Source organism: Panthera onca, chromosome A2 (genome assembly GCF_046562875.1).
Source record: "Panthera onca isolate mPanOnc1 chromosome A2, mPanOnc1 haplotype 2, whole genome shotgun sequence".
Lineage (NCBI taxonomy): Eukaryota > Metazoa > Chordata > Mammalia > Carnivora > Felidae > Panthera > Panthera onca.
In genome coordinates, this window is record NC_138340.1 from 145,555,693 (window position 1) to 145,582,696 (window position 27,004).

General features: G+C 38.1%; 1 protein-coding gene across 6 annotated transcripts in view; it reads left to right on the forward strand.

Annotated features, from left to right (window-relative positions):
- The window catches only part of NRF1 (nuclear respiratory factor 1), a 147,321-nt gene that overhangs the window by 51,468 nt on the left and 68,849 nt on the right, over positions 1-27,004 (forward strand). For all 6 annotated transcript variants that reach the window (XM_078439618.2, XM_078439612.2, XM_078439593.2 and 3 more), the window contains exons 3-4: positions 8,251-8,365; positions 10,989-11,115. In XM_078439618.2, the coding sequence (XP_078295744.1) occupies positions 8,251-8,365; positions 10,989-11,115 (242 nt within the window). The remainder of the gene's footprint in view (positions 1-8,250; positions 8,366-10,988; positions 11,116-27,004) is intronic.

Sequence of the window (27,004 nt, forward strand, 5' to 3'; positions counted from 1 at the left end):
CTGAGAATTTTTCTTCTACTTAAAGATACCATTTAGTATTTCCTTCATCGTGGAAGTCTCTCAGTTTTATTTATTCATTTATTTATTTATTTATTTATTTATTATTATTTTTTTTTAACGTTTATTTATTTTTGAGACAGACAGAGACAGAGCATGAACAGGGGAGGGGCAGAGAGAGAGGGAGACACAGAATGTGAAACAGGCTCCAGGCTCTGAGCTGTCAGCACAGAGCCTGACGCAGGGCTTGAACTCATGGACCGTGAGATCATGACCTGAGCCGAAGCCAGATGCCTAACCGACTGAGCCACCCAGGCGCCCCTCTCAGTTTTTATTTGTCTGAGAATGTTCTTATTTAACCTTCAGTCTCGAAGGATGTTCTTACTGGGTATAGAATTCTAGGTTGGTACTTATCTCCCCCCCCCCATATTTAAGAAACTGTTTCCACTGTCCTGGCTTCCATCCTTGCTTTTTGGAATTCAACTTCTTTATTCTAACAGCTGCTCCTTTGAAGGTTATCTCCCACACAGACCCCACCTCCCACTGTTCTTAAGATCTTCTCTGTCTTTTGTTTTGTTTTGTTTTGGTTTTCCTGTGTTCAGTTTTTGTGCTATATCTGGCTCTGGACTTCTCATTTAATTGTTTAGGATTCTTTGAACATTTTGAATCTGTGTATTGATGTCTTTCATCAGTTCCAGAAAATCTTAGTCACTATAGAGTTTGCTTCAAGTTTTGCCTTTGCTCCATTCCATCTCTTCCTTCTATGACTCCAATTAAATATGTTAGTTTTTCTCATCGAGTCCTTTATGTCTCTCACCTTCTATTCTGTATTACTATCATTTTGTCTCTTTATGCTTCAGTCTGTGGACTGAGTTTCTTCAAACTCTCTTCCAGTTTATTAATTTTTCTCTTCAACTGTGTCTAAGGTGCTTTTAAATCTGTCCACTGAGATCACTGAGAAAGCTAATTTTAGTAATATAGTTTTTTTTCTTGTTTTAGAATTTCTAGTATGTTTTTTTCTCCCCAAATTTGTACTATTATAGTTTCTAGTTGTAGTAGAAAAAAAAGTTTTTTTATTCTCTGTGAGTGAAGTAAGCATCATGATTTTATAGTATATTTGGTAATTCTACTCTCTGAAGTGCCCGTCTTTTTCTGTTATATGTTGTTAGTGCTATTTCTTGTTTACATTAGTTTTTCTCTTTATGTATTGGTTATATTTAAATGAATGCCGGATGGTGTGTTTGGAAATTTACTTTTAGAAATAATTTGGGGTCTAGAATAATATTATTGTCCTCTAGAGAGGATTTTTCTTTGCTTCTGCCAGATGCCTGAGGACACTAGAAATCCTGGATTATCTTAATCCAATTTAAGGTTTTGAGATGTTCTGGGCCACTAAATGACTTAAAGCTGGGCTATATTTTGTGCCATTCTCTTTGCTATTTACATTGCATGTTAAGCACTATGTGGAAGACTCCATGTAAGCCATGCCTGGATGGGTTTGATACTGTATAAGGAACATTGATCTTATAAGATATTTAGGGAAAGCTGAACAGTAAATCAATTATCGGGAATAGCCAACATATTTCATCTTTTTAGTATTTGCTATGTTTAAAGAGAAGAAGACAAGTGTAATGAAAAACGATCTAATTACCATCAGTTATTATCCACTGTGTATTTCTGGAATTGTGATTTTAAAATAAAACTTAGTGGCAGGAACACATGAAATGTTTGCAAAATATATTTTTGAAATTTTTATACTTCCCAGAAGAGGGCATCCTAACATAATGAATCCAGGTCAACTTCTTTCCTAGGAAGGAGGATGCTTTTGAGACAGAGTTTTGCTACATTACTGTATGTGCTGAATTGTCATAGTGTTAAAATTAGGAAAGGAGTCTAATCTAACACTTTCATGTGGCAAATGTGGAAACTGAGGCCTAGCTAGTAGAGATGATATACCATTTAACCATTCAGCAGTTATTGAGGAATTACTGTATACTCTCTGTCACTGTGTATAGCTGCTACAAACAAGACAGGCAGGAGCTTGCTCTTACAGTAGCTTACAGACCAGTGGTGGAGAGAAGGGTACAAATAATAAAGTAAAATAAAAAGCACTGAGGACTCTGGAGGAAATAATGAAGTAAGGTGAACGGAGAGGGAAGGGAAGCAGGTTGCTGCTTTTCTAATCCTATTCTTTTCTCTCCCTCCACTGAGGTAACCGCTATTCTAAATTTGATCTTTCTCATTCTCATGCATTTCTTTTATACTTCTGCTGTACACCTATGTATCAATAAATAATACTGAACCTGGTTTGACATGTGTTAAATTTTATATAAATGATATCATTTCTTTTTTTTTTTTAATTTTTTTTTTTTTTTTAACGTTTTATTTATTTTTGAGACAGGGAGAGACAGAGCATGAACAGGGGAGGGTCAGAGAGAGGGAGACACAGAATCTGAAACAGGCTCCAGGCTCTGAGCGGTCAGCACAGAGCCCGACGCGGGGCTCGAACTCACGGACCGCGAGATCATGACCTGAGCCGAAGTCGGCCGCTTAACCGACTGAGCCACCCAGGCGCCCCTAAATGATACCATTTCTAATCCTCTCTCTGTGTAACATTGTTTATTCAGTTGTTTTTTTTTTTTTTTTTTTGAGATTCTATTCATATTGATAATGTGGCAGTTTTATTTTAACTGTTATTTGGTATTCCATTCATCATCTAAATACGTCATATATCATTATAACATTTAGGTTGTATAAGTTTTTGCTATTACAATAGCTTCAAATGAAAATTATTTTGTGTTTTCTTGTACAAATTGTGAGAGTTTCTTTTGGCATTGGTTTTCAAACTCTCGACAGTTCCCACAGTGATACATTTTACATTGTGATCTAGGAGAAATGAATGCACATATAACTGAGTAAGTTTCTCATGGAGTAACACCCCTCTGCAAGTGACATGCTCTCTGATATGTTCTAGAATCTTTCACTTCATTCCATTTTATTTTAAAAAACACAAAATACAAAAAAAAAAAAAAAAAAAAAAAAACCGAAATTACTCATGAACCACCAAAGAACAGAAACCTGCAGTTTGAAAACAATGCTGAAGGGTATACCCAAGAGGAGAATTAGAGGGCAAAGATGGGCACAGTTTCAGCTTTACTAAATGTTCCAAATGTCTTTCCGGATCGTTGTATGAACTTACATTCCCACAAACAGTGTGCCTTTTGCTTCCAATCCATACCAGATTTGGTATTGCCAATCGTTTTTTGGTTTTGCCAGTTGGATGAATATGAAATATCTCGCTGTTGGTTGAATTTACTTGTGTCTGAGCAAGAGGCTCCAGACAGTGTAGAAAGACAAGATAGAGCACCATTTCAGATCTTTTTTGACTATTCACTTTTCTTCTTGTGCACATTTCCTATTTATGCCTTTGTCCATTTGGGTTATCGTTTTTTTTTCCTATTGATTTGTAAGAGTTATTGACATAAATTTAATACTGTTCTTCTCTTGATAATATGCATTGCATTTATTATCTTCTCCCAATTTGTTGACCACCCCTTTCCCTCAGTTTTTATTATTTCTTTTTGTCCATAAAGGTTTTAATTTATATTATTGTGAAATTTATCAGCTTATCCTTTTGGAGTCTTATTTAAGGAATTCTTAACCCTGAGTTTATAAATGCTCTACAACAGTGTATTATGGAAGTTATGAAGATTTTTACTATGTTGGGTTTTTAAAAATTTTTTTCTGATGTTTATTTATTTTTGAGGGGGGTGAGAGAGAGCACGCACGTGCACGCACACAAGATGGGGAGGGGCAGAGAGACGGGTAGACACAGAATGTGAAGCAGTATCCAAGCTCAGAACTGTCAGCCCAGAGCCTGATGCAGGGCTTGAAACCACGAACCATGAGATCATGACCTGAGCCAAAATCAAGAGACATTCAACTGACTGAGCCATCCAGGCACCCCTGTCCCAGTACCCTTTTTTTTTTTTTTTAAATCTTTTAAAATGTTTATTTATTTTTGAGAGAGGGACAGTGTGTTAGCAGGGGAGGAGCAGAGAGAGGGAGACACAGAATCCGCAGCAGGTGCCAGGCTCTGAGCTGTCAGCACAGAGCCCGGTGCGGGGCTCAAACCCATGAACCACGAGATCATGACCTGAGCTGAAGTCAGACGCTTAGCCGACTGAGCCACGCAGGTACACCCCAGTACCATATTTTTAATCATTCATCCTTTTCCCACTTTGGTCTTCTGACACAAGATGTGTGTGAACTCTTCATTAAGTTGCATTGGTTTATTTGTCTAGCCTTCAGGCAGTTCTACACTGTCTTAATGACTATTGCTTTATAGTAACTACTTTATAGTAACTACTGATATTTGATAGGAGTGCACCTTTTAAAATTCTTAAAATTCTTCACAGTTATTCTGGCCGTTCTTGGCCTTTTGCATTTCCATTTAAATTTTAAGATCAATTTATCAATTTCCACAAAAACCCATACTGGGACTTTTATTTGAATTGTATTGAATTCATAAATTAATTAAGCATCTTTATTCTTAATAGCCTAAAACTTGAAATTCCCTGGGTGTCTATCAGTAGGGTAATGGATTAACTATGACTTATTCATACTATGGAATATTACTCATCAATAAAAAGGAACAAACTACTAATACATATAACAGTGTGGATGAACCTCAAAGACATTATTCTAAGTGAAAGAAACCTTACACAAAAAAGTATATTCTGTATGATTTCTATTTATTTGAAGTTCTAGAATAGGCAGAATTAATATAGGATGATAAAAATCAGAATTGTAGGTACTTTTTGGGAGATTGGATAGGAACTGACTGGGAGGGGACATAAGCGAACTTTGTGTAGCAGTGGTATTATATATCTTGATAGATTAGTTATCATAGGTGTGTACATTTTTCAGAATTGATTGAAGTTACACTTAAGATTTTTACATTGCAGTATATGTAAATTTTACCTCAAAAGAAAAAATTATAAACAAATATAGAACTCTAGCCCATGATTTTCCTACTGAATACTTAGGAGAACCATACATGCATCAGAATTTAAAAAATGATATGGGTAGAGAGATGGATGGGGGCACCTGGCTGTCTCATGCTCAGTCAGTAGAGCATGCAACTCTTGATCTGGAGGCTTGTGAGTTCAAGCCCCATGTTGGGTGTAGAGATTACTTAAAAATAAAACAGTCTTTAAAAAACTTGAAAAAAAAAAAAGATGGATAGATGCAGATAGTAAAATATTAATAGTAGAGTGTAAGTGGAAGATATATGAATATTTGCCATAAAAATCTTTCAACTTTGCTCTGTATTTGAAAGTTTTAGTAATAAAATGTTGGACTCCTACAACTCAATAGAATAAAAACAAATAACCTGATTAAAAAATGGACAGGGGCGCCTGGGTGGCTCAGTTGGTTAAACAACCAACTTCAGCTCAGGTCATGATCTTACAGTTTGTGAGTTTGAGCCCCGTGTCGGGCTCTGGGCTGACAGCTCTGAGCCTGGAGCCTACTTCAGATTCTGTGTCTCCCCCTCTCTCTACCCCTCCCCTGCTCACGCTGTGTGTCTCCCTGTCTCTCAATAATAAAACGTTAAAAAAATTTTTTTTTAAATGGACAAAGGACTGAAGTAGACATCTCTCTAAAGAAGATGTACAAATGGTCAACAGGCCCATGAAAAGATGCTCAACATTACTAATCATCAAGGAGATGCAAATTGAAACCACATGAGATATTACCTAACACCTGTAAGGATGACTCTTATGAAAAAAGGCAGGGGGCGGGGGGGTGGGCCTGGGTGGCTCAGTCAGTTAAGCATTTGACTCTTGATTTTGGCTCAGGACATGATCTCATGGTTCATGAGATTAAGTCCCCCATTGGGCTCTGTGCTGTCAACACAGATTCTCTCTCTCTCTCTCTCTCTCTCTGCCCCTCTCCCTCTTGTGCTGTCATAAATAAGCATTAAAAAAAAAAAAAAAAAACAAAAAACAGAAGATAAATATTAGCAAGGATATGGAGAAATTGGAACCTTGTATGCTGTTGGTGGGAATGTAAAATGGTACAGCCTCTGTGGAAAACAGTATGAAGTTTCTGCAAAAAATTAAAAATAGAACTGCCCTATGATCCAGCAGTTCCACCTCTGGATATCTATTTGGAAGAATTGAAATTAGGACCTCGTAGAGTTATTTGCATTCCCATGTTCATTATTCACAATAGCTAAGTTGTGGAAGCAGTTCAGATGTTCACTGATAGATGAATGGCTAAAGAAAATGTGTATATCTGGAAGGGGATATCTTTTTAAATGTTTTTTTTTTTAATTTTTTTAATTTTGAAAGAGGGAGTGTGTGTGCAAACAGGTGAGGGAGGGAGGGAGGGAAGAAGGGAGAGGGAGAGAGAGAGAATATCCCAAGCAGGTTCCGTGCTGTCAGAGCACAGCCGACAGGGGGCTCTCATGAACTGTAAGATCATAACCTGAGCCAAAATCAAGACTTAAGCTTAACCGACTGAACCACCCAGGAGCTCCTATATAGAATGGAATATTATCCAACCGTTAAAAGGAAAGAAATCCTGCCATATGGTAACAACATGGGTGAACCTTGAGGGCATTATGCTAAGTGAAATAAGCCAGTTACAGAAGAACAGATCCTGCGTGATTTCACTTATATGAGGTATTAGTCAAACTCGCAGGAACAGGGGTACAATGGTAGTTGCCAGGGACGGGGGTGTGGAAAGAGTTGTTCTTCAACAGGTGTAAAGTTTCAATTATGCAGGATGAATAAATTCTAGAAATCTGGCGTACAAAATAGTGCCTATCTTATACACTTAAAATTTTAATATGGTAGATTAAAAAAATAAAATTAAAAAAAGGAAGAGCATCAGAGAAGGAATAAATGAAGATAAAATTTTTAAAAAGTTAATATGGTAGGTCTCATGTTCAGTGTTCTTATCACAATTAAAAAAAATAAAATGCTGGATAAATGCATCAGTAAGATTTTTTCATCTATCAGCTGTTTATGTTGGAAAAGAAGGTAAAAAGGATGAATTTATTTTTTGACTTGCTCTGGGGCTCTTTAGAGGAATTTATTTAAGTCAGACTGATTATACTACTAAATAACATGTAGAGAGATTTGTCTAGATTTTCAGGGAGGCTTATTTAAATATTTTTTAATGTTTATTTTTGAGAGAAGGACAGACAGACAGAATGTGAGGAGGAGAGGGGCAGAGAGAGAGGGAGACACAGAATCTGAAGCAGGCTCCAGGCTCTGAGCTGTCGCACAGAGCCTGACGCAGTGCTCAGGCTCATGAACCGTGAGATCATGACCTGAGCTGAAGTCAGATGCTTAACTAACAGCCACCCAGGCACCCCCAGGGAGGCTTATTTTAATTGAGCCACTTAGAACATATATAACACATATGCCAGTATAAATGTGAGTAAATATAATTTTCATTTTAGCTTTTTATAGGGTTTACAAAAAAAAGATAAAAGTGGATCATCTGCTTAAAAAAAGAAAAAAAAATGGAATGTCCTTGATATATTGAGGTCCCATGGATCAGAGACTCCAATAATTCCTTAGGGCCTACGCTTCATTTTAATCTCAGGGCAAGCCAGACCAACTTTTATTAACATGCTTTCCTTAAGAGTGGCATGGTTGTCATCTCTTTCCTGCCAGCGTCAGGTTTTTTGTGATCAACAACTCCATTTTAGGCACATTTCTCAGATATGTAAGGAAAGAATATCCAATTAAGATAATTTTCTTCCAGATATTCCTCGTACAGGTGTTGTTACTGTTTGAGATCCAAGTATGAATGACTGTCTCTGACTTCTTTAACTTGGGGTAATGGAAAGAGGGGCACAGGGATGGAAGTGAGATTTGAAATCTGTGATTTTGTTTTCTTTTGGCAAGCTCTTCCTCTCAATGCTGCAGTTTCATCTGGCACCTCTGAGAATATTGCCTCAACAGTATGGGCATGCTGGCAACCAAAACATGATGTAAAATTTAGCTAGTGTATGGTCGGGAGGTGTTTAAGCCCATCACTTTTTTAGATTCATTGTAAGTTTTATTGGTAAATGAAAATATGACTCATGTTGCACAATAATGAAGTATGTTGATCATATCAGGAACATTCTGTATTGACATACATTAGATAAGTGCTGCCTTTTTTGTACCTCTGTTTTCTGTCTTGTACAGTTCACAGGCTTTGCCTGATGTCGCGCATACGTTGTTATTTCAGGTCCCGTGGGAATGGCTGCTGCTGCTGCTGTGGCAACAGGAAAGAAACGGAAACGGCCTCATGTGTTTGAGTCTAATCCATCTATCCGGAAGAGACAGCAAACACGTTTGCTTCGGTGAGGGCTCCCTTAGCCATATCGTTGCTGTTCCTCAAACGCTTCGTGGTGCGGATGACAGTTAGAACATATGTTATTTGGTGCATTGAGGATACCGAGTTAGATCCCTCGATGGCAGAGTTAGACTTCAGAGTACTCCTATGGAATTAAATAAATGAAACTAGAAATGATGAACAGATGTATAATATCACTTCAGTTCATTCAGAGAAAATTTTTATGCCGGCTCTGTGCCAGACATTGTTCTAGGCCTTGGGAATAGAACAGTGAACACAACAGATTCCCTTAAAGAGCTCTTATTCTAGTGGGGGGAGGGGGGGGAAGAAAAATGTCAAATGAAGGTAGATACTTTGGGAAAAAATAAAGTGGAGTAAGGAAAATAGAAAGGTTGGGGCTTGGGGATATAGAGTGGTTTATTTTACAGGGGTAGTCTGGGAAGTCTTGACAGGCAAACTTTGAACAGAGATCTGAAGTAAGTGCAAGGGCGTTGTTGATGTCTAGGGAAAGAGCTTTTCAGACAGAGGGAATAGCAAGAACAAAGTTTCTGAAGTAGGATGGAACATGGTTGTCATGTTTGGGGAACAGTCAGGGAGAGAATGAGAGGAGATTGAGTCAGAGTAGTAGTATATATGATAAAGGGCGCCTGGGTGGCTCAGTTGGTTGAGTGTCTGAGTCTGGATTTCAGCTCAGGTCATGATCTCTGGGTCGTGAGATCGAGCTCTGTATTGGCTCCCGTGCTGGGTTTGGAGTCTGCTTAAGATTTTCTTTCCCCCTGCCTCTCCCACTCACCCTTACTCTATGTCTCTTAAAAAAAAAAAAAAAAAAAAGTAGTAGAGAGCCATGTCATGGGGTCTTTGGTCCAGTATAAGGGCTTTGACTCTTGTTCTGAGTAAGATGGGCATTCAGTGAAAGCTTTTTTTTTTTTTTTTAAGTTTATTTCTTTATTTTGAGGGGGGGGGGGAAGAGGCAGAGAAAGAGGGAAAGAGAGAGAATTCTAAGCAAGCTCCATACTGTCAATACGGAGCCCAGTGTGGGGCTCGAACTCACAAACTGAGATCATGGCCTGAGGCAAAATCAAGTCAGATGCCTAACTGACTGAGCCACCCAGGTGCCCCAAGAAGTCAGTGAAGGCTTTTGACCAAAGCAGTGATATGGTCTGATTTATATATATATTTTTTTAATATTTATTTATTTTGAGAGAGAGAGAGAGAGAGAGAGAGAGAGTGCTAGTGGGGGAAGGGCAGAAGGAGAGGGGGAAAGAGAGTATGGGGAGGGGGAGTGGCAGAGGGGTGCAGGAAGAGAGAGAGAATCCCAAGCAGGCTCCGAGCTGTCAGCGCAGAGCCTGACAGGGCGGTCGATCTCATAAACTGCGAGATCATGACCCGAGTCAAAATCAAGAGTAGGACACTTAACTGAGTCACCCAGACGCCCCCTAATGTATATTTTAAAAGGATCCCTTGGGATACAGGAGTACTGATGCATAGGGGCACTTGTACCCCAATGTTTATAGCAGCACTCTCAACAATAGCCAAATTATGGAAAGAGCCTAAATGTCCATCAACTAATGAATGGATAAAGAAATTGTGGTTTTTATATACACAATGGAGTACTACATGGCAATGAGAAAGAACGAAATATGGCCCTTTGTAGTAACGTGGATGGAACTAGATAGAGTGTGTGATGCTAAGTGAAATAAGCCATACAGAGAAAGACAGATACCATATGTTTTCACTCTTCTCTGGATCCTGAGAAACTTAACAGAAACCCATGGGGGAGGGGAAGGAAAAAAAAAAAAGAGGTTAGAGTGGGAGAGAGCCAAAGCATAAGAGACTCTTAAAAACTGAGAACAAACTGAGGGTTGATGGGGGGTGGGAGGGAGGGGAGGGTGGGTGATGGGTATTGAGGAGGGCACCTTTTGGGATGAGCACTGGGTGTTGTATGGAAACCAATTTGACAATAAATTTCATATATTAAAAAAATAAAAATAAAAAAAAAACCTGTTGTAAACCTGTAAAAAATAAAAATAAAAAAAAAAATAAAAGGATCCCTTGGGCTGCCATGTTGAGAATAGAATTTGGGTGTATAAGAAAGGAAGCAGGGTGAGTAATTAGGAGGTTATTGTAGTGATCCAGGACAGAAATTATAGTGTCTTAAAACTAATAGAGCAGGGCGCCTGGGTGGCTCAGTTGGTTAAGTGACTGACTTTGGCTTACGTCTCACAGTTTGTGAGTTTCATTAAGCGTGGAGATGATATGATAAAGTCTACAAGAATACCTCTCAACAGTAATCTTTATTATTATAAGTAGCAGTAAGAGAAAACCCCTTTGGTGGTTCCGGAAGAATTATACTCTCCATGTTCAACATTGTGTCACGTCTGTATCCTGAAGCAAACTTGTGGCCAACCCGTATATCAGTGGGCTAGTCATTGGTCTTTAGGACAGAGGTATGCACATATTTTAAATGAATGAGCTATCCAACCTCACGCTCCCCTTTTCACATTTCACATAAAACAAAACAAAACAAAACACCTGTATCTAATCAGAATACATTGTCAAAGTAAGTTTTGTTTCTGTGTCACCATAATTTCCTTTAACTGTTTTTATTCTTTTTTCGTTCTCTGATTCAGGAAACTCCGAGCCACGTTGGATGAATATACTACTCGAGTGGGACAGCAAGCTATTGTCCTCTGTATCTCACCCTCCAAACCCAACCCTGTCTTTAAAGTGTTTGGTGCAGCACCTTTGGAGAATGTGGTAAGAAGACTCAGCTGTGTTCTCAGATACTCTTTGCTTTCTGTGGGTTGTTGTTCATTCTTTTGATCCTCTGTCTAGTACAATAGCTATTACTCCTATCCTCCCCTCATCCAGGGGTGGGAGTGGGACCCATTTTCAAGCTACTTTATGTAGATCAAAATAAAAAGGATTATTTCTGTTTCTTTCTTTCTTTCTTTCTTTTAATTTTTTTCTTTTAAAGTAATCTCTATACCCAACACAGGGCTTGAACTCACAACCTCAAGATTAAGAGTCACATATTCCACCAGCTGAATCAGCCAGGAGCCTTTATTTCTGTTTCTACTTATTATAACCACATATTCTACCCTATTAGATATCCTAGCTGATAGATACGTTGCTATCTATCAGACGCAAGGGGGGAAAGTGGTATTATGTTTGTTAAGAAACCCATGCAGGTTTTGTAAGAAAGTTACTGATTTATGTCAGAAACAAAGTGGGAAATAATTCCACAATACAAATTTCATGAGACAAACCTCAGGAAGCATTTTACTGGTTGTCCGTATTTGAGTTGCCTATTTAAATCTCTTGCATTTCTTCAAAGAAATCGATTTAGTACTCTGCTTCAGTTTAGAAATAGAGTTGAATATTTTGATTGCCTAACTATCCATAGCTAAGTTGATAAAGATATTTTACCCTTGCATACTTATGCTATGTGAACTGCTTTTTCTCTGGCCAAAATAACTTAGAATAATGGTCTGTCCAGATTTAAATTATATTTTGTTTTTATTAGGATAACATTTATTAGCTAAAGAGACATTCGTTAGATTTCTCCCATATAAAATACAGATATTTTAGGAATTTATGACTGATTAATGAAATTTTGTTTATTGGTTTTTCTTTCACATACAAATGTCGTGGTTCCTTTTCAACATTTTTGTGTTTTGCCAAAAATTCCTGAGGCCCTAGAATGGGATGCATATTAGGACCTTTCCTTAGAAGAGTATGGTGGAAGGCTTCTACCTCAAAATGGCACCTGAGAAGCACTCATTAGTGTCATGATGTTCACAAACATGAAATCTGGGCATGTCTTCTTTTCTTCGGTGTTAAAAATTTAAAATAATTTTACTACTACTAATAGTAATGTGACCTATGAAAAAGACTCCTCTAGAAGACTCAGAAAAATACCTCTGAAAATTACTCACTGAAAAGAGGGGTGCCTGGCTGGCTCAGTAAGTTGAGCGTGTATGACTCTTGACCTCAGGATTGTAAATTGAGCCCCATGTTGGGTGTAGAGATTACTTAAAATCTTTAAAAAAAAAAAATCAAAAAGAAGTTTTTGGGAAATTGTTGGAGTCTTCCATAGAGTACAAAAAGGTATAGACTCTATGAAACAGAAGCAAACTATTGTATGATAAACTAGACTGAGATAAAAAGCAGTAGCTATTTTTTCACTGACTGACATTTGATAAATACAAGCTAAAGAATAAATACTAGTAGAAATGGAAGCAACATATGTCTTCAGAACACTAAAGAGGGAAAAAAAAAGTCCATGTAAAAGGAATTAAAAAAACACAATATATAGAACAAAGTAATTTAAGTGAGATCAATTAATTCTGTTATAAATCGTAAATATAAATAGATTAACTCCTTTGAGAAAGACAAAGATTTTCTTTCAGATGGAACAACAATAATCTAAACCAAAACCCAACTGTATTTAATTTATGTGACATACTTACATTGACCACAAATGTCCAGAGTGGCTGTAAATGATACCATTAAGAAAGTGAAAAGACAATCCACAGAATGGGAGAAAATATTTGCAAATTATGTATCTGACAAATAACTTGAATCCAGAATATATAAAGAACTTTCAGAATTCAACAATAAAAAGACAGCCCAATTTTAAAATGGCAAACAATCTGTCACTATTTGCAGATGACATTATACTATATTTAGAATACCCTATAGACTCCACCAAAAATCTGTTCAAATGCATAAATGAATTGTTGCAGGATACAAAATTCATATACAGAAATTTGATGCACTTCATACACTAATAACAAAGTAGCAGAAACAGAAATGAAGAAAATAATTCTATTTACAATTGCGCCGAAAAAGAATAAAATACTTAGGAATAAACTTAACCAAGGAGGTGGAAGACCAGTACTCTGAAAAATATACAACAATGATGAAGGAAATTGATGACAACACAAACAAAAAGAAAGATATTTTTTGCTCATGGATTGGAAGAATTAATATTGTTAAAATGTCCATACTACCCAAAGTAATCTACAGATTCAGTGCAATCCCAATCAAAATACCAATAGCATTTTTCATAGAAGCAGAACAAATAATCCTGAAATTTGTATGGATCCACAAAAGACCTCGAGTAGCCAACACAGTCTTGAGAAAGAAGAACACAGCTGGAGGTATCACAATCCCAGATTTCACAATATGTTACAAAGCTTTAATAATCAAAACAGTATGGTACTGGCACAAAAAATAGACACATAGATCAATGGAATGGAATAGAAAGCCCAGAAATGAATCCACTGTTATATGGTCAATTAATCTATGACCATGGAGGCAAGAATATACAATGAAGGAAAGAAAGTCTCTTCAAAAAATGGTGCTGGGAACACTAGACAGCTACATGCAGAAGAATGAAACTAGACCATTTCTTACATCATTCACAAAAATAAACTCAAAATGGATTAAAAACCTAATGTGAGACCTAAAACTATAAAACTCTTAGAAGAAAACATGGGCAGTAATTTCTTGTACGTTGGCCTCATCAAGATATTTATGGATGTGTCTCCTCAGGCAAGGCAAATGAGCAAAAATAAATTATTAGGACTACACCAAAATAAGCTTTTTGTACAACAAAGGAAGCCATCAATATAATGAAAAGGCCATCTGCTGAATGTGAGAGGATACTTGTTGTTGTTTTTTTTTAAGACATTGCTCTAAACGTTTATTTTGTTTTTGAGAGAGAGAGAGACAGAGCATGAGCAGAGGCGGGGCAGAGAGAGAGAGGGAAACACAGAATCCTAAGCAGGCTCCAGGCTCTGAGCTGCCAGCACAGACCCCAGTGCAAGGTTCAAACTCAGAAATGACAAGATCATGACCTGAGCCAAAGTCAGATGTCCAACTGACTGAGCCACCCAGGTGCCCCGATGTGAGAGGATACTTGTAAATGATATATCTGTTAAGGAGTTAATATCCAAAATACATTAAGAAGTTACATAGCTCAACACCAAAAAAACAAACAATCCAATTAAAAAAGGGGCAGAGGACCTGAGTAGACATTTTTCCAAAGAATACCTACAGGTAGCCAACAGATACATTAGAAGATGCTCAACCTCATTCATCATCAGGGAAATGCAAATCAAAACCGTAGTGAGATGTCACATCACACCTGTCAGAATGGCCAGTACCAAAACAACAAGAAGTAACAAGTGTTGGTGGGGATGTAGAGGAAACACCACTTGTGCACTGTTGGTAGAAATATACTTTGGTGCAGCCACTGTGGAAAGCAGCATGGAGGTTTCTTAAAAAATTAAAAATAGAGGGCCACCTGGGTGGCTCAGTCAGTTGAGTGTCCAACTTTGACTCAGTTCATGATCTCGTGGTTCATGGGTTCGAGCTCTGCCCTGGGCAATGTGGAGCCTGCTTGAGATTCTCTCCCTCTCTCTCTCTGCCTGTCCCCCACTTATTCTCTCTCTCTCTCTCTCTCTCTCTCTCTCTCTTTCTCTCTCTCTCAAAAATAAATAAAACTTAAATTTTTTTTTTTTTTTTTTTTTTTTTTTTTGAGAAGAAATAACCAGGGGCACCTGGGTGGCTCACTCCGTTAACTGTTGGACTCTTGGTTTCAGCTCAGGCCATGAACTTGCTGTTTGTGGGTTTGAGCCCCACCATTGGTCTCTGTGCCGGCAGTATGGAGCCTGCTGGGATTCTTTCTCTCTCTCTCTCTCTCTCTCTCTCTCTCTGCCCCCAAACCTCTCGCTCTCTCTGTCTGTCAAAATAAATAAAATTAAAAAAAGAGAAAAAGAAATACCATACAATCCAGTAATTCTACTACTGGGTATTTACAGAAGAACATAAAAACACTAATTCAAAAAGATATATGCACCCCTATGTTTACTGCAGCATCATTTACAGTTGCCAAGATGTGGGAGCAACCTAAGTGTCCATCCATTGATGAATGGATAAAGAAGAGGTAGTATATGTCTACAATGGAATATTACTCAGCCGTAAAAAAGAATGAAATCTTGCCATTTGTGACCACAAATATGTACTCTAGAGGGTATTACGCTAAGTGAAATGAGTCAGACAGAGAAAGACAAGTATCATATGATTTCGGTTATATGTGGAATCTAAAAAACAAACCAAACCAATCAGAAACAGACTCATAAATAGAGAACAAATTGGTGATTGCCAGAGGGGAGTGGTGGGGATGGGCAGGCAGGTAAAGGGGGGCAGATGGGTAGAGGGGAGCGGGAGGTACAAGTTTCCAATTATGGAATGAATCAGTCCTGGGGATGAAAGGTACAGTATAGGGTATATACTCAGTGCTATCATAATAACATTGTATGGTGACAATAGCTACACTTACGAGCATAGCATAATGCATAGAGTTGTCAAATCACTGTGTTGTAATAGCTGAAACTCATGTAAATTGTTTTCAACTACACTAAAAGTTTTTTAAAAATGGCAACAAATCTGAATACCTATTTCTCCAAATATATATAGAGATAGAGAAGTGGCCAGCAAGTATATGAGCACTAATGATGAATAGTCATTAGGGAAATGAAAACCAAAACCAGAATTAGACAGGATTATTATAATCAAAAAGATGGACACCAGTAAGTGTTGTTGAGAATATGCAGAAATTGGAGCCCTCCATACATTGCTACTGGGAGCATAAAATGATACAGATGCTTCAGAAAGCAGTTTGGCAGTTTCTTAAAATATTAAAAGTAGAGTTACCACATGACCTGGCAGTTCTGCTCCTAGGTTTACCCAAGAGAACTGAAAACAAATCTTGTACACAGTGTCCATAGCAGCAAGACTTATACATAAAACTTACACATGATATTTTTTTTTTTTTCAACGTTTTTTATTTATTTTTGCGACAGAGAGAGACAGAGCATGAACGGGGGAGGGGCAGAGAGAGAGGGAGACACAGAATCTGAAACAGGCTCCAGGCTCCGAGCCATCAGCCCAGAGCCCGACGCGGGGCTCGAACTCACGGACCGCGAGATCGTGACCTGGCTGAAGTCGGACGCTTAACCGACTGCGCCACCCAGGCGCCCCTTTACACATGATATTTTTAACAGCATTATTCATAATAGCCACAAAGTGGGAACAACCGAAATGTTCATCAGCTCATGAGCGGATAAATAAAATGTGTTATTATCCATATATGGACTATTATTGAGCAGTAAGAGGGAATGAAATACTGATAAAAACTACAGCATGGATGAACCTTGAAAACATTGCACCAAGTTAAAGAGCCCAGTCACAAAAGACCACATGTTGTATGATTCCATGTATATGCAGTGTCCAGAACAGGCAAGTCTGTAGAGACAGAAAGTAGATTAGTCGTTGCCAGGTTGGAGAGGTGGGAGGGAGGAATGGGAAGTGACAGCCAATGAGTACGGAGTTTATTTTAAAGGGAATCAAAGTGTTCTAAAATTAGATTATGATGATGCTTGCACAACCCTACATATATACTTAAAAAGGTTGAATTGTACACTTTAAATGGTGAATTGTATGGTCTGATAGGCTGAATAGTGACCCCCAAGGATATCCAGGTCTGAATCCCTGGAACTTTGGTGTGTTACCTTGTGTGGCAAAAAGAACTTTGTGATGTGATTAGGTTAACAATCTTGAGATGGGGGAGATTGCCCTAGATTATCCAGGTAGGCCCTAAGCCTAACCACACTGTCTTTATAAGAGGGAGACAAAGGGAGATTGATAAGGAAATAGAAGATGTGTTGGTAGGAGTAAAAGGTTGGATGCAAGAGAAGGGGTCAGGGGCCAAAGAATACAGGCTAGGAGCAGCTAGACAAGACAAGGAAATGGACTCCCCCTAGATCCTCCAAAAGGACCAGGCTTGCCAATAACCTTGACTTTAGCCCAGTGAAAAACTAAGAAAATGAATTCTGTTGTTTTAAGCCACTAAGTTAGCAATACCTGTGTCAGTCATACGAAACTAGTAGGTAAGGTGTATGAATTATAGTCTCAATAAAGCTGTTAAAAATGTTAAAAGTAAAATAATAGGCAAAGACATGTCAGACAAATGCCTACAAAAATAAATCGTGGATTACAGCATTAATATCAGACAAAGCCAAATTCTCAAGACAATATTAACTGAGAACCAGAGGTAATTTGGTATTGATAAACAGTATAAATTTACACTGAACTTTTTATGCCTCAACTACCATTAAAGCAAAGTGTGCAGATCAAAAAATTACAAATATAAGAAAAATTTTTAAAAATGACAGTGGCAGGAGGCCTTAATAATCTTGGTCAGATTAAGGAGGCCTTAATAATCTTGGTCAGGTTAAGGAAGAAAACTGTAAATAAGAATATAAAAATCTGAATAAAAGAATAAACAAGGTTAATATAGAAGATATGTATGCTAGGGGAGCCTGGGTGGCTCAGTCGGTTGAGTGTCCAGCTTCGGCTCAGGTCATGATCTCACAGCTCGTGAGTTTGAGCCCCGCGTTGGGCTCTGTGCTGACAGCTCAGAGCCTGGAGCCTGCTTTGGATTCTGTGTTTCCCTCACTCTCTGCCCCTCCCCCGCTCATGCTCTGTCTCTCTCTCTGTCTCTCAAAAATAAATAAACATTCAAAAAACATTAAAAAAAAGAAGATATGTATGCTAGTATTATTACTACACAAGGATATAATATGCCATATTTGAAAAATAACATGAATGAATTATAAGAATTGACCATATATTAGGCCCCAACAAAAATCTTAATAAATTACAAAATGCAGAAACTATACAAGCCATATGTTTTTTTATTCAAGGAACTACTTTAATTTTGTTTTTCATCCAGAACCACAAATCTCTCTTTTTTTAAAACTGAAGTATAATTAACATACAGTATTATATTAGTTTTGGGTACACAATTCAGTGGTTCAGTGATTCTGTAAATTGCTCAGTGCTCAAGCTAAGTGTACTCTTGAATACCTTTTATCTATTTTATTCATCCCTCACCCCTGGCAGCCAACAGTTCGTTCTCTGTATTTAAGAGTCTGTTTTTTTGTTTGTTGGTTTTTTTCGTTTGTTTTGTTTCTTAAATTCCACATGTGAATGAAATCATACGGTATTTGTCTTTCTCTCTGACTTACTTCACTTAGCATTTTACCTTTTACATACATCCATGTTGCAAATGGTAAGATTTCATTCTTTTTTTATGGCTGAGAAATATTGCATTAATATACCACCTCTTTTTTATCCATCTGTCTATGGATGGACACTTGGGTTGCTTCTGTATCTTGGCTATTGTAAATAATGCTGCAATAAACATTATAGGGTACATATATCTTTTCAAATTAGTGTTTTCATTTTCTTTGGGTAAATACCCAGTAGTGGAATTATATAGGCCATATTTTTGACCAAATTACAGGAAATTTTGAACTTAAAATCAAAAGATGGACAAGAAAAATTTTTTAGCTACATGGAAATTTTTAAATGCTCGTACATACATACATGCATACTTCTTAAACTTTTAAAAAATGGTTAGGGAGGTGTGGCACCTGGGTGGCTCATTGGGTTAAGCGTCCACCTCTTGATTTCAGCTCAGGTCATGATCCCACATTTTGTGGAATTGGGCCCCGAGTTGTCTGTGCTAACAGTGTGGAGCCTGCTTGGGAGTCTCTCTCTCAAAAATAAATAAACTTTAAAAAATGTAAAGCAAAACTTAAAAAATATGATTCGAACTGGTACTCAAAGGAATATTCACTGCCTTAATTTTTTTATATACGCAAGAAAGATGGAAAAGAAACTATTGAATTCGAGAAGCTGGAAAGGGAATATCAACATGAGTCTAAGAAAAAAATAGAATAAACATGTGGAAGAAATGAACGAGTCTGTAAGCAGAAAAAGTAGAACTGTTACATTCCAGAAATGATACTGTGAAAAATCCAATGAAATAGAAAAATTTCTAGCATGCTAGTTGAGGAAAAGGGAGAAGAAAGCAAATATATAGACTTAGAAATTAGATAAGAGTTTTAACTGCAGATACGAATAGATTGAAAATTGTAAGGAAATTCTGTGCATTAATTCTGTTCTTCTAAATTAAAAATCTCAACTAAGTGGGTAAGTTAGTAAAAAGTAAAATCACTAAAATATACATAAACCTCAGTAGAACAATAAATATGTACAAAATTGAAAAAGTAATTAAACTCTATCCCTCAAAGGAAACACTATGCTCCGATTATTTTGGGTGACCTCTGTTGACTTGCAAGGTGCAGGATATTCCTTAATCTTACTATACACTGGTATAGAAAGTGGTATTAAATAATTAGAGCCATTGTTTACCATAATCAGTATGCAATGTATTACACATAATCTCTTGTTAATAAAAGTTAAGGAAATGATTTAGATTTTATAATAATGTCTAACATTTATTGAGTGCTTACTGTGGCATATATACTGTAGGTATAACTATACTGTAGGTATGTTATAAGCACTTTGTATGTATAATCTCATTTAATAATTTTAAAACTGATATTTGCATTTTGTCCTGCCTGAAGCTATCCTTAATCTTCCTTTTTGCTTTTCTAGCTGGAAGCTGCTGAGAACTCTAGGAAAATTAAAATTCAGTAGGGCTGTTCAGTTTTGGAATATGGATTTCAGATTCAAGATTGTTATTTTAAGAGCTTGTTAAAAGGGGATTGGAGGGGCGCCTGGGTAGCTCAGTCGGTTGAGCGTCCAACTTCGGCTCAGGTCACGATCTCACGGTCTGTGAGTTTGAGCCCCGCGTCGGGCTCTGTGCTGACAGCTCGGAGCCTGGAGCCTGCTTCGGATTCTGTGTCTCCATCTCTCTCTGACCCTCCCCCATTCATGCTCTCTCTCTGTCTCAAAGAAATAAATAAATGTTTAAAAAAAAGGGGGGGGGGGATTGGAAACTTTACGAGGCCTTTAATAGTTGATGTTAAAATGTTTTGTAAATATTTTTCAGCGTTCTGCCCATATTACCTCCTTGCCTACAATTGGGGTGTTTAGCAAAGCACTGTAAATAAAATTAAATGGCTCACAACAAACTGGAAAAAATGTTTTCAAATTAATAACAGCAATTATAATTTATTGAGTATTTTTAACATGCCCGTTTTCTGCTGAGTACTTTATGATTTTTACTTAATCACAATAATCCTATTATATATATATATATATATATATGTATATATATGTTATTTGTGCTTTACAGATGTAGCAATTTGAGGGTTTGAGAGCTTAAGTAATTTGTTCAAGATCACACAGTAAGTAGTGAACTAATGATTAATATTCTTAATATATAAAGAGCTCTCAAAAGTCAATAAAAATATGAACAGATGAATAACAAAGACCCAAAGATAGGTTTGAATATGGATTATCTATTAGGTGATATTAAGGAATTCTGTTATTTCTGTAGGATGTGATCATTGTATTATAGTTAGGTATGAAAATGCCCTTATATTTCCAGGATGCATGCTAAAGTATTTAGAAGTGTTTAAAATATACTTTAAGTGGTTAGCCCCAGAAACATTGCATGTGTATGTATATGTACAGATGGAAGATAAAATAATTATGCCAAAATATTGACAATTATTGAATCTGGGTGGTGAGGGTAGAAGCACTTATTTACTGTTCTTTACATCTTCCTGGATATTTAAATTTTTCATTTAAAATTCTATTTTCAAACACCCAAAGACAAAAGAGAAAAAAAACATAAACAGAAGGAGGAAATACAAATGTCTAACAAACCCAAAATTTTCAAAGAAATGGGAATTAAAACAGAAAGCCATTTTACATGGCTTGGGAATGGCAAATGTGAAAAAGATGTACATCTTGCAATGTTGGTATCTCAGACAGTTTATTTTTTTTTAATTTTTTTTTTAACGTTTATTTATTTTTGAGACAGAGAGAGACAGAGCATGAACGGGGGAGGGGCAGAGAGAGAGGGAGACACAGAATCGGAAGCAGGCTCCAGGCTCCGAGCCATCAGCCCAGAGCCCGACACGGGGCTCAAACTCGCGGACCGCGAGATCGTGACCTGAGCTGAAGTCGGACGCTTAACCGACTGAGCCACCCAGGCGCCCCACAGACAGTTTAAACTGTGTAATTTTCCACAGGGCAGATTGGCAACTGGTATAAAAAGTGCCCAAATGTACACTTTTTAATCCAGCTTCCTTTTGAAATTTTATCTTAAGGAAATAATTGGTTAAGTGGGCAAAGATGTATGTACATTAGTCACTGTACTCTTTATAGTATTTTTTTTTAATTTGAGAATAACCTAAATGTTTAAAGATAAGGGATTAAATTGATGGCCCATCCAGAGATAGGACTGCTATCCTGCCATTAAATATCACGACATAGATCTTTTTCTTAACATTTTCAAATGGTGATGTTGTATTAAATGAACAAACAGGTTATGGAACCATACAAAGAGTCTGGTCCTACTTTAAAATTAAATCTGCATTTTATACATGTTTATGGAACCTCTACATTTGTATAGTATAGCAAATATATGGTTAGTAAAGTTACTAACATTTGTATCATTTTTTATAAAAACTATTAAAAAAACTTTGAAGTATACATAGTCTCAGTAATTCTGGCAATAACCTGGAGGTGTAGGGATATTATTATTTTCATTTTGCAAGAGAGTACTAGACCAAAGAGGCTAAGTGATTTGCCTAAGATTCCCCAACTTCTGTATAATAAAGCCACTGTTGGGATTTGGGTTCAAGGTGATGGAGTATTACATTTTCCATAGGTTTGTCTAGGGCATTAAATATGGGGTTTCAAATTTAATCTCATTTCCTTAGTCCTTGCCTCTTCTTCTAAAACGGAACAGAGCTTTCAGTTCTCCACAGTCCTGTGAAAGAAAGGTCAGGATGGTTGTTCTAAAGCAAATACCCACTGTAGCTACTACCTGCTTCTTTCTGGGGAGGAAAGGAGACAGTTTAAAGAGCATTTTTCTGGTGGTGGTAATGAACAGCAGAAGTCACTCCTCCTTTCCCTCTTCTTGGTCACACCCGCAGAAACAAGAGGGGAGGCCATCAGGGCACCTTGAGGGTGAGTGAGTGATGGGGTGAAAGATAGTAGGACATAGAAGTGAAATTTTGGGGGCACCTGGCTGGCTCAGTAGGTAGAGCATGTGACTCTTCATCTCAGGGTTGTGGGTTCAAGTCCCACGTTGCATGTAGAGATTACTTAAAAACAAAATCTTAAAGGGACGCCTGGGTGGCTCAGTTGGTTAAGCGTCCGACTTCAGCTCAGATCATGATCTCACAGTCTGTGAGTTCGAGCCCCGCGTCAGGCTCTGTGCTGACAGCTCAGAGCCTGGAGCCTGCTTTGGATTCTGTGTCTCCCTCTGTCTCTGCCCCTCCCCTGCTCATGCTCTGTCTCTCTTTGTCTCAAAAATAAATAAAAACATTTTTAAAAATTTTTTAAAAAAATAAAATCTTTAAAAAAAAAAGTGAAATTCCATCTATATGCCCATATGTTTGTATGCAGTTTTTAAAAAAGAAAGAAAAGTTATTTCTATATACATTAAAGATACAAATAACAGAAAACAGACATTATCAAAAATACTTCCCAAAAGATTGTCACTGAAATAGAACAGGAAAGAGAAAAATCTCCTCCTAGATATCTTAATAGCACTTCAACTTGAGCAAAACTATAAACTTAAATCTTCTCCTCCACCAAAAAAAAATTCTTACGTCTATTTCAGTGTCTGTCTGTCCCTCATCCAGTTATGCAAGGCAGAAACCTAGAGCCATTTCTGGCACCTCCCTCTCTCCTCTCTTCCCCATACCCATTATTTTGTTCTCCATTTCCTAAATAGCTCTCAAATTTGCCCAATTTTCTCTCTTTCCATTGCCACAAGCCTGGCTACCAACTCTGGTGTCCATCCAGTTCCCTTTCCGCAGGAGGCCTTTGCGTGACTCTCCTCCACCTCTAGCCATATCTTCCCCCCTCCCCAGCTTCTCTCCACTCCAGCCACAAGAGTGTCCGCTCACTCCTTTGCACAAACTGTGTCATCCCTCCACAGAGCTTTTGTGTATGCTCTTAACTCCAATTTGCTCTCTTTCTGACCTCCTTCCTCACCTTGTAACTCTGACTTGTACTTAAGAATTCAGTTCAGTCGACACTTCTTCTGCGAAGCCTTCTCTCACCTCCTGCATAAGTCACAGCCCCTCATTCTAGCCAAGGCTCTCACCGCACCTCCGCCTACTTACTACACATGCACTCTTATTTGTGTGATTATTTGATCACTGTCTGTCCCCAGCTAGATTGTGAGCCCCAAGACAGGAGGGGCTAGATCTACTTTGTTCTCCATTGTGCTCCCAGTGCCGCACGTTCCCCCTGCCACGAGTAGCTGCTCGGTAATATTTGTTGCATGAAATAAAGCGTCTTAAACATTCGGCAGCACTCAGCAATGCAGATTTGGTTTCTAGGCTCTAATCCTCCGTTGGATCTCAATTGAGACCTTGGAAAGTAAAGAACTACGAAGTTAGCTTGTGTCCTTCTTTATAGTACTTGTCCTGGCTCGTAATTGTACATTTATTTTTGTGATTATTTTTTGTTTGTCCTCTCCACTAAACAGGAATATACACAATAATGGGACACTGTGACTGATTTTGCTTTCCATTTTGTCCACAGCCCTTCCTTAGCACAGTGCCTCACATACAGGAGATGAATAATAAATACTTGTTTGATGGCTGGCTGGATGGGGGAGCTGCCGGGTTCAGAAGTCACATATGCCATGTCTATACTTGTAATGTGGGATAGTGAAATAAAACCAGCTAAACTCTCAGAAAGAGCCTTCGACTATGATGTAGAACGAGATTTCCTTATCCAGAAGCTCAAGGCTTCTCTACGTCGCTTGGGATCTAGACTTTCAGATCTAATGTTCTCTGCAGTTTAAAACCTTTGTCTTCTTAAGCCTCAGCTTTTTAAAACAAAAAACAAGTTAAAAGACCTCCAGAGCAGCTCCATTGAGTGTTTTGACCCTTTTTGATATCCTTCTTAAGTGAAGGTGTGGCTCCCATAGTAAAACATAGCATTATTAACATTTAGACAAGCTCATTCAGTTTTGCCAATGGGTTGGTATTAAGCTAGAGTGGGCATATATAACTATAACTCCACATTTGTGAAATCTGTTTTTAAGCTTTGATTTTTTTGTATAGTTCCGCACATGGATTTTTCCTATATGTTGCTCAGTGTCCTCATGTGTAAGATAATACCTACCTCACTGGGGAGCAGTAGAAATTAACTAAAGTTGATTATCATCCCCCATATATGTTTAGAGAGAGCTGGCATGAGAAGCATTGGCAAATGGTAGATTTTTTTAAGTTGCCGTGCCCTGAGGGCATTCTCTTGGCTTACTGCCATATCCCATACTTTTATAGGTGTAGTAGGAATAGGCCTAGAAATATTTTGTTGAGGAACAGAGAGAGAATTTCTATCCGTTTTTAGAAGAACTTCAAGAGTCTCTGGAGATGTAGCTCTTTTCTCAGAGTTAATAATCCATAGCAGTGGGGTGCCTGGGTGGCTCAGTTAGTTGAGCATCCGACTTTGGCTCAGGTCATGATCTCATGGTTTGTGGGTTCGAGCCCTGCGTCAGGCTCTGTGCTGACAGCTCAGAGCCTGGAGCCTGCTTCAGATTCTGTGTCTCCCTCTCTCTCTCTGCCCATTCCCCCCCCCCCCCCCCCCCCGCCCACACTGTCTCTCTTTCCTTCAAAAATAAATAAACATTATAAACATTAAAAAAAATTAAAAAAAAAATAATCCATAGCAGTTAGATGGGGACACACTGGATATGACTAACCAGTTCCACAGGTACAGAAATTAGTCATAGTCACAGAGGCAAGAGGTAGCTCTGGGGTTGTCACCAGCTTCTTTGAAATCATTCTTCTGTCTTTAATTCTTCTTTCCCAGTAGATGGGTGAGCCCTGGAGTTGGTCATGATTTCTTGTTCTAAGTCATTCACTCTTTTGTATAGGTTTTTAAAAATAGCTTTGAGTTAGGAGATGTGGAAGCATATTTAAAAAATAGTAAAGTAAAAATACCTTATAGTTTCACTCATATGTGGAATTTAAGAAGCAAAACAAATGAACAAAGAAAAAAAAGAGAGAAACCAAAAAGCAGACTCTTAACTTTAGAGAACAAATGGATGATTACCAGAGGGGGGTGGAGTGGATGGGCGAAGCAGGTAAGGGGATTAAGAGTACACTTACCATGATGAGCACTGAGTAATGTATAGAATTGGTGAATCACTATATTGTACACCTGAAACTAGGATAACGCTATATGTTTACTGGAATTAAAATGTTTAAAAATGGTAAAGTAAAAAAAAAAAAAATAGTAAAGTAAAAAATCTTCATTTATCTACGTACTTAACAAATAACTAACACTGTTAGGTACAAAGTAGGAGGAGATAAGAATTCCATCCAAGTCCTTTGAGGTTTCAAGGTCCAAAACTAGGGATCCGGGGGCGAGAGGAAAATTAGGAATCTGGACTGAGGCAGGGGAGGAAAGAGGCTAACATTGGGGCTGGAGAGAGAACAGGGTGAAGCCAACATAACTTCATGGGCCAGAGTCTGGCCTGGCTCCACGCCAGGTGTGCTTCAGGATCACAGGTCTGAGGGCAGCTCTGCACTGGGGCATCTTTTGGTTTACCTGAGATGACAATATATTTTTCATTTTAGAGGAGCTCATAGATAAAAAAAAAATTTTTCAATCTTCCATGGGACCTTCCTAAAGATTTGTCTTTTCTCCAGAAAAGCTTCAGGTATACAGAACTATGGTATTTTGTCGGGGACTGTTTTTTCAACCAGACTAAAGGCCTGTTGATATTATGTTTGTAGCAGCCAGTTCCTAAATCCTCAACAAGCACATTCTGTGCCCAGAACTCTAATGGCTCTTGTAAACACCCTAAACGCTTTCCATCTCTGGCAGTTATGAGAATGCTTGTCAATATATCTTCTGCACATGTCTGATTATGTCAACTGTTTCATAGTATATGTTAAATAAAAGACCCAGTCCCTGTGCTCAGTGATGTCACACACTAGTTGTATACGGTATATATAACAATCTAAGTGACCATTTGAGTTTGTAGGAATTTAAAAAGGAGTAAGAGAATTATGGGTAGAACACTTGGGGATTTTTCTTAAAAGAAGTGGAAATGGAGTTGGGCCTTGAAAGATGGATAATGTTTGGATAGGAAGCAGAATTAAAGACCCAGAGGTAGAAAAGAACTTGCTAGATGCAAAAGTTAGTGAGGAAACTGGCCAACTAAGAGGGTGCCGTCCCCATAGTCTACAGAACTGGGCAGGCACAACTGTTATCTGGTGGCCGCAGTGGAAAAGTAGGGAATGATCAGAAAGGTTGAAATGCTGGACTGAGAGTTTGGCCTTCATCCTGTGAGAACTGGGGAGCTGTAGAGATGGTTTTGAGAAAAAAAGAAATGATAGCTAAGTGGCTGAACGTACAGGCTTTGGAGCTAGACAAAAATTAGTTTGGGGGGCGCCTGGGTGGCTCAGTCGGTTAAGCGTCCGACTTCGGCTCAGGTCACGATCTCGCGGTCCGCGGGTTCGAGCCCCGTGTCGGGCTCTGGGCTGATGGCTCGGAGCCTGGAGCCTGCTTCCGATTCTGTGTTTCCCTCTCTCTCTGCCCCTCCCCCGTTCAT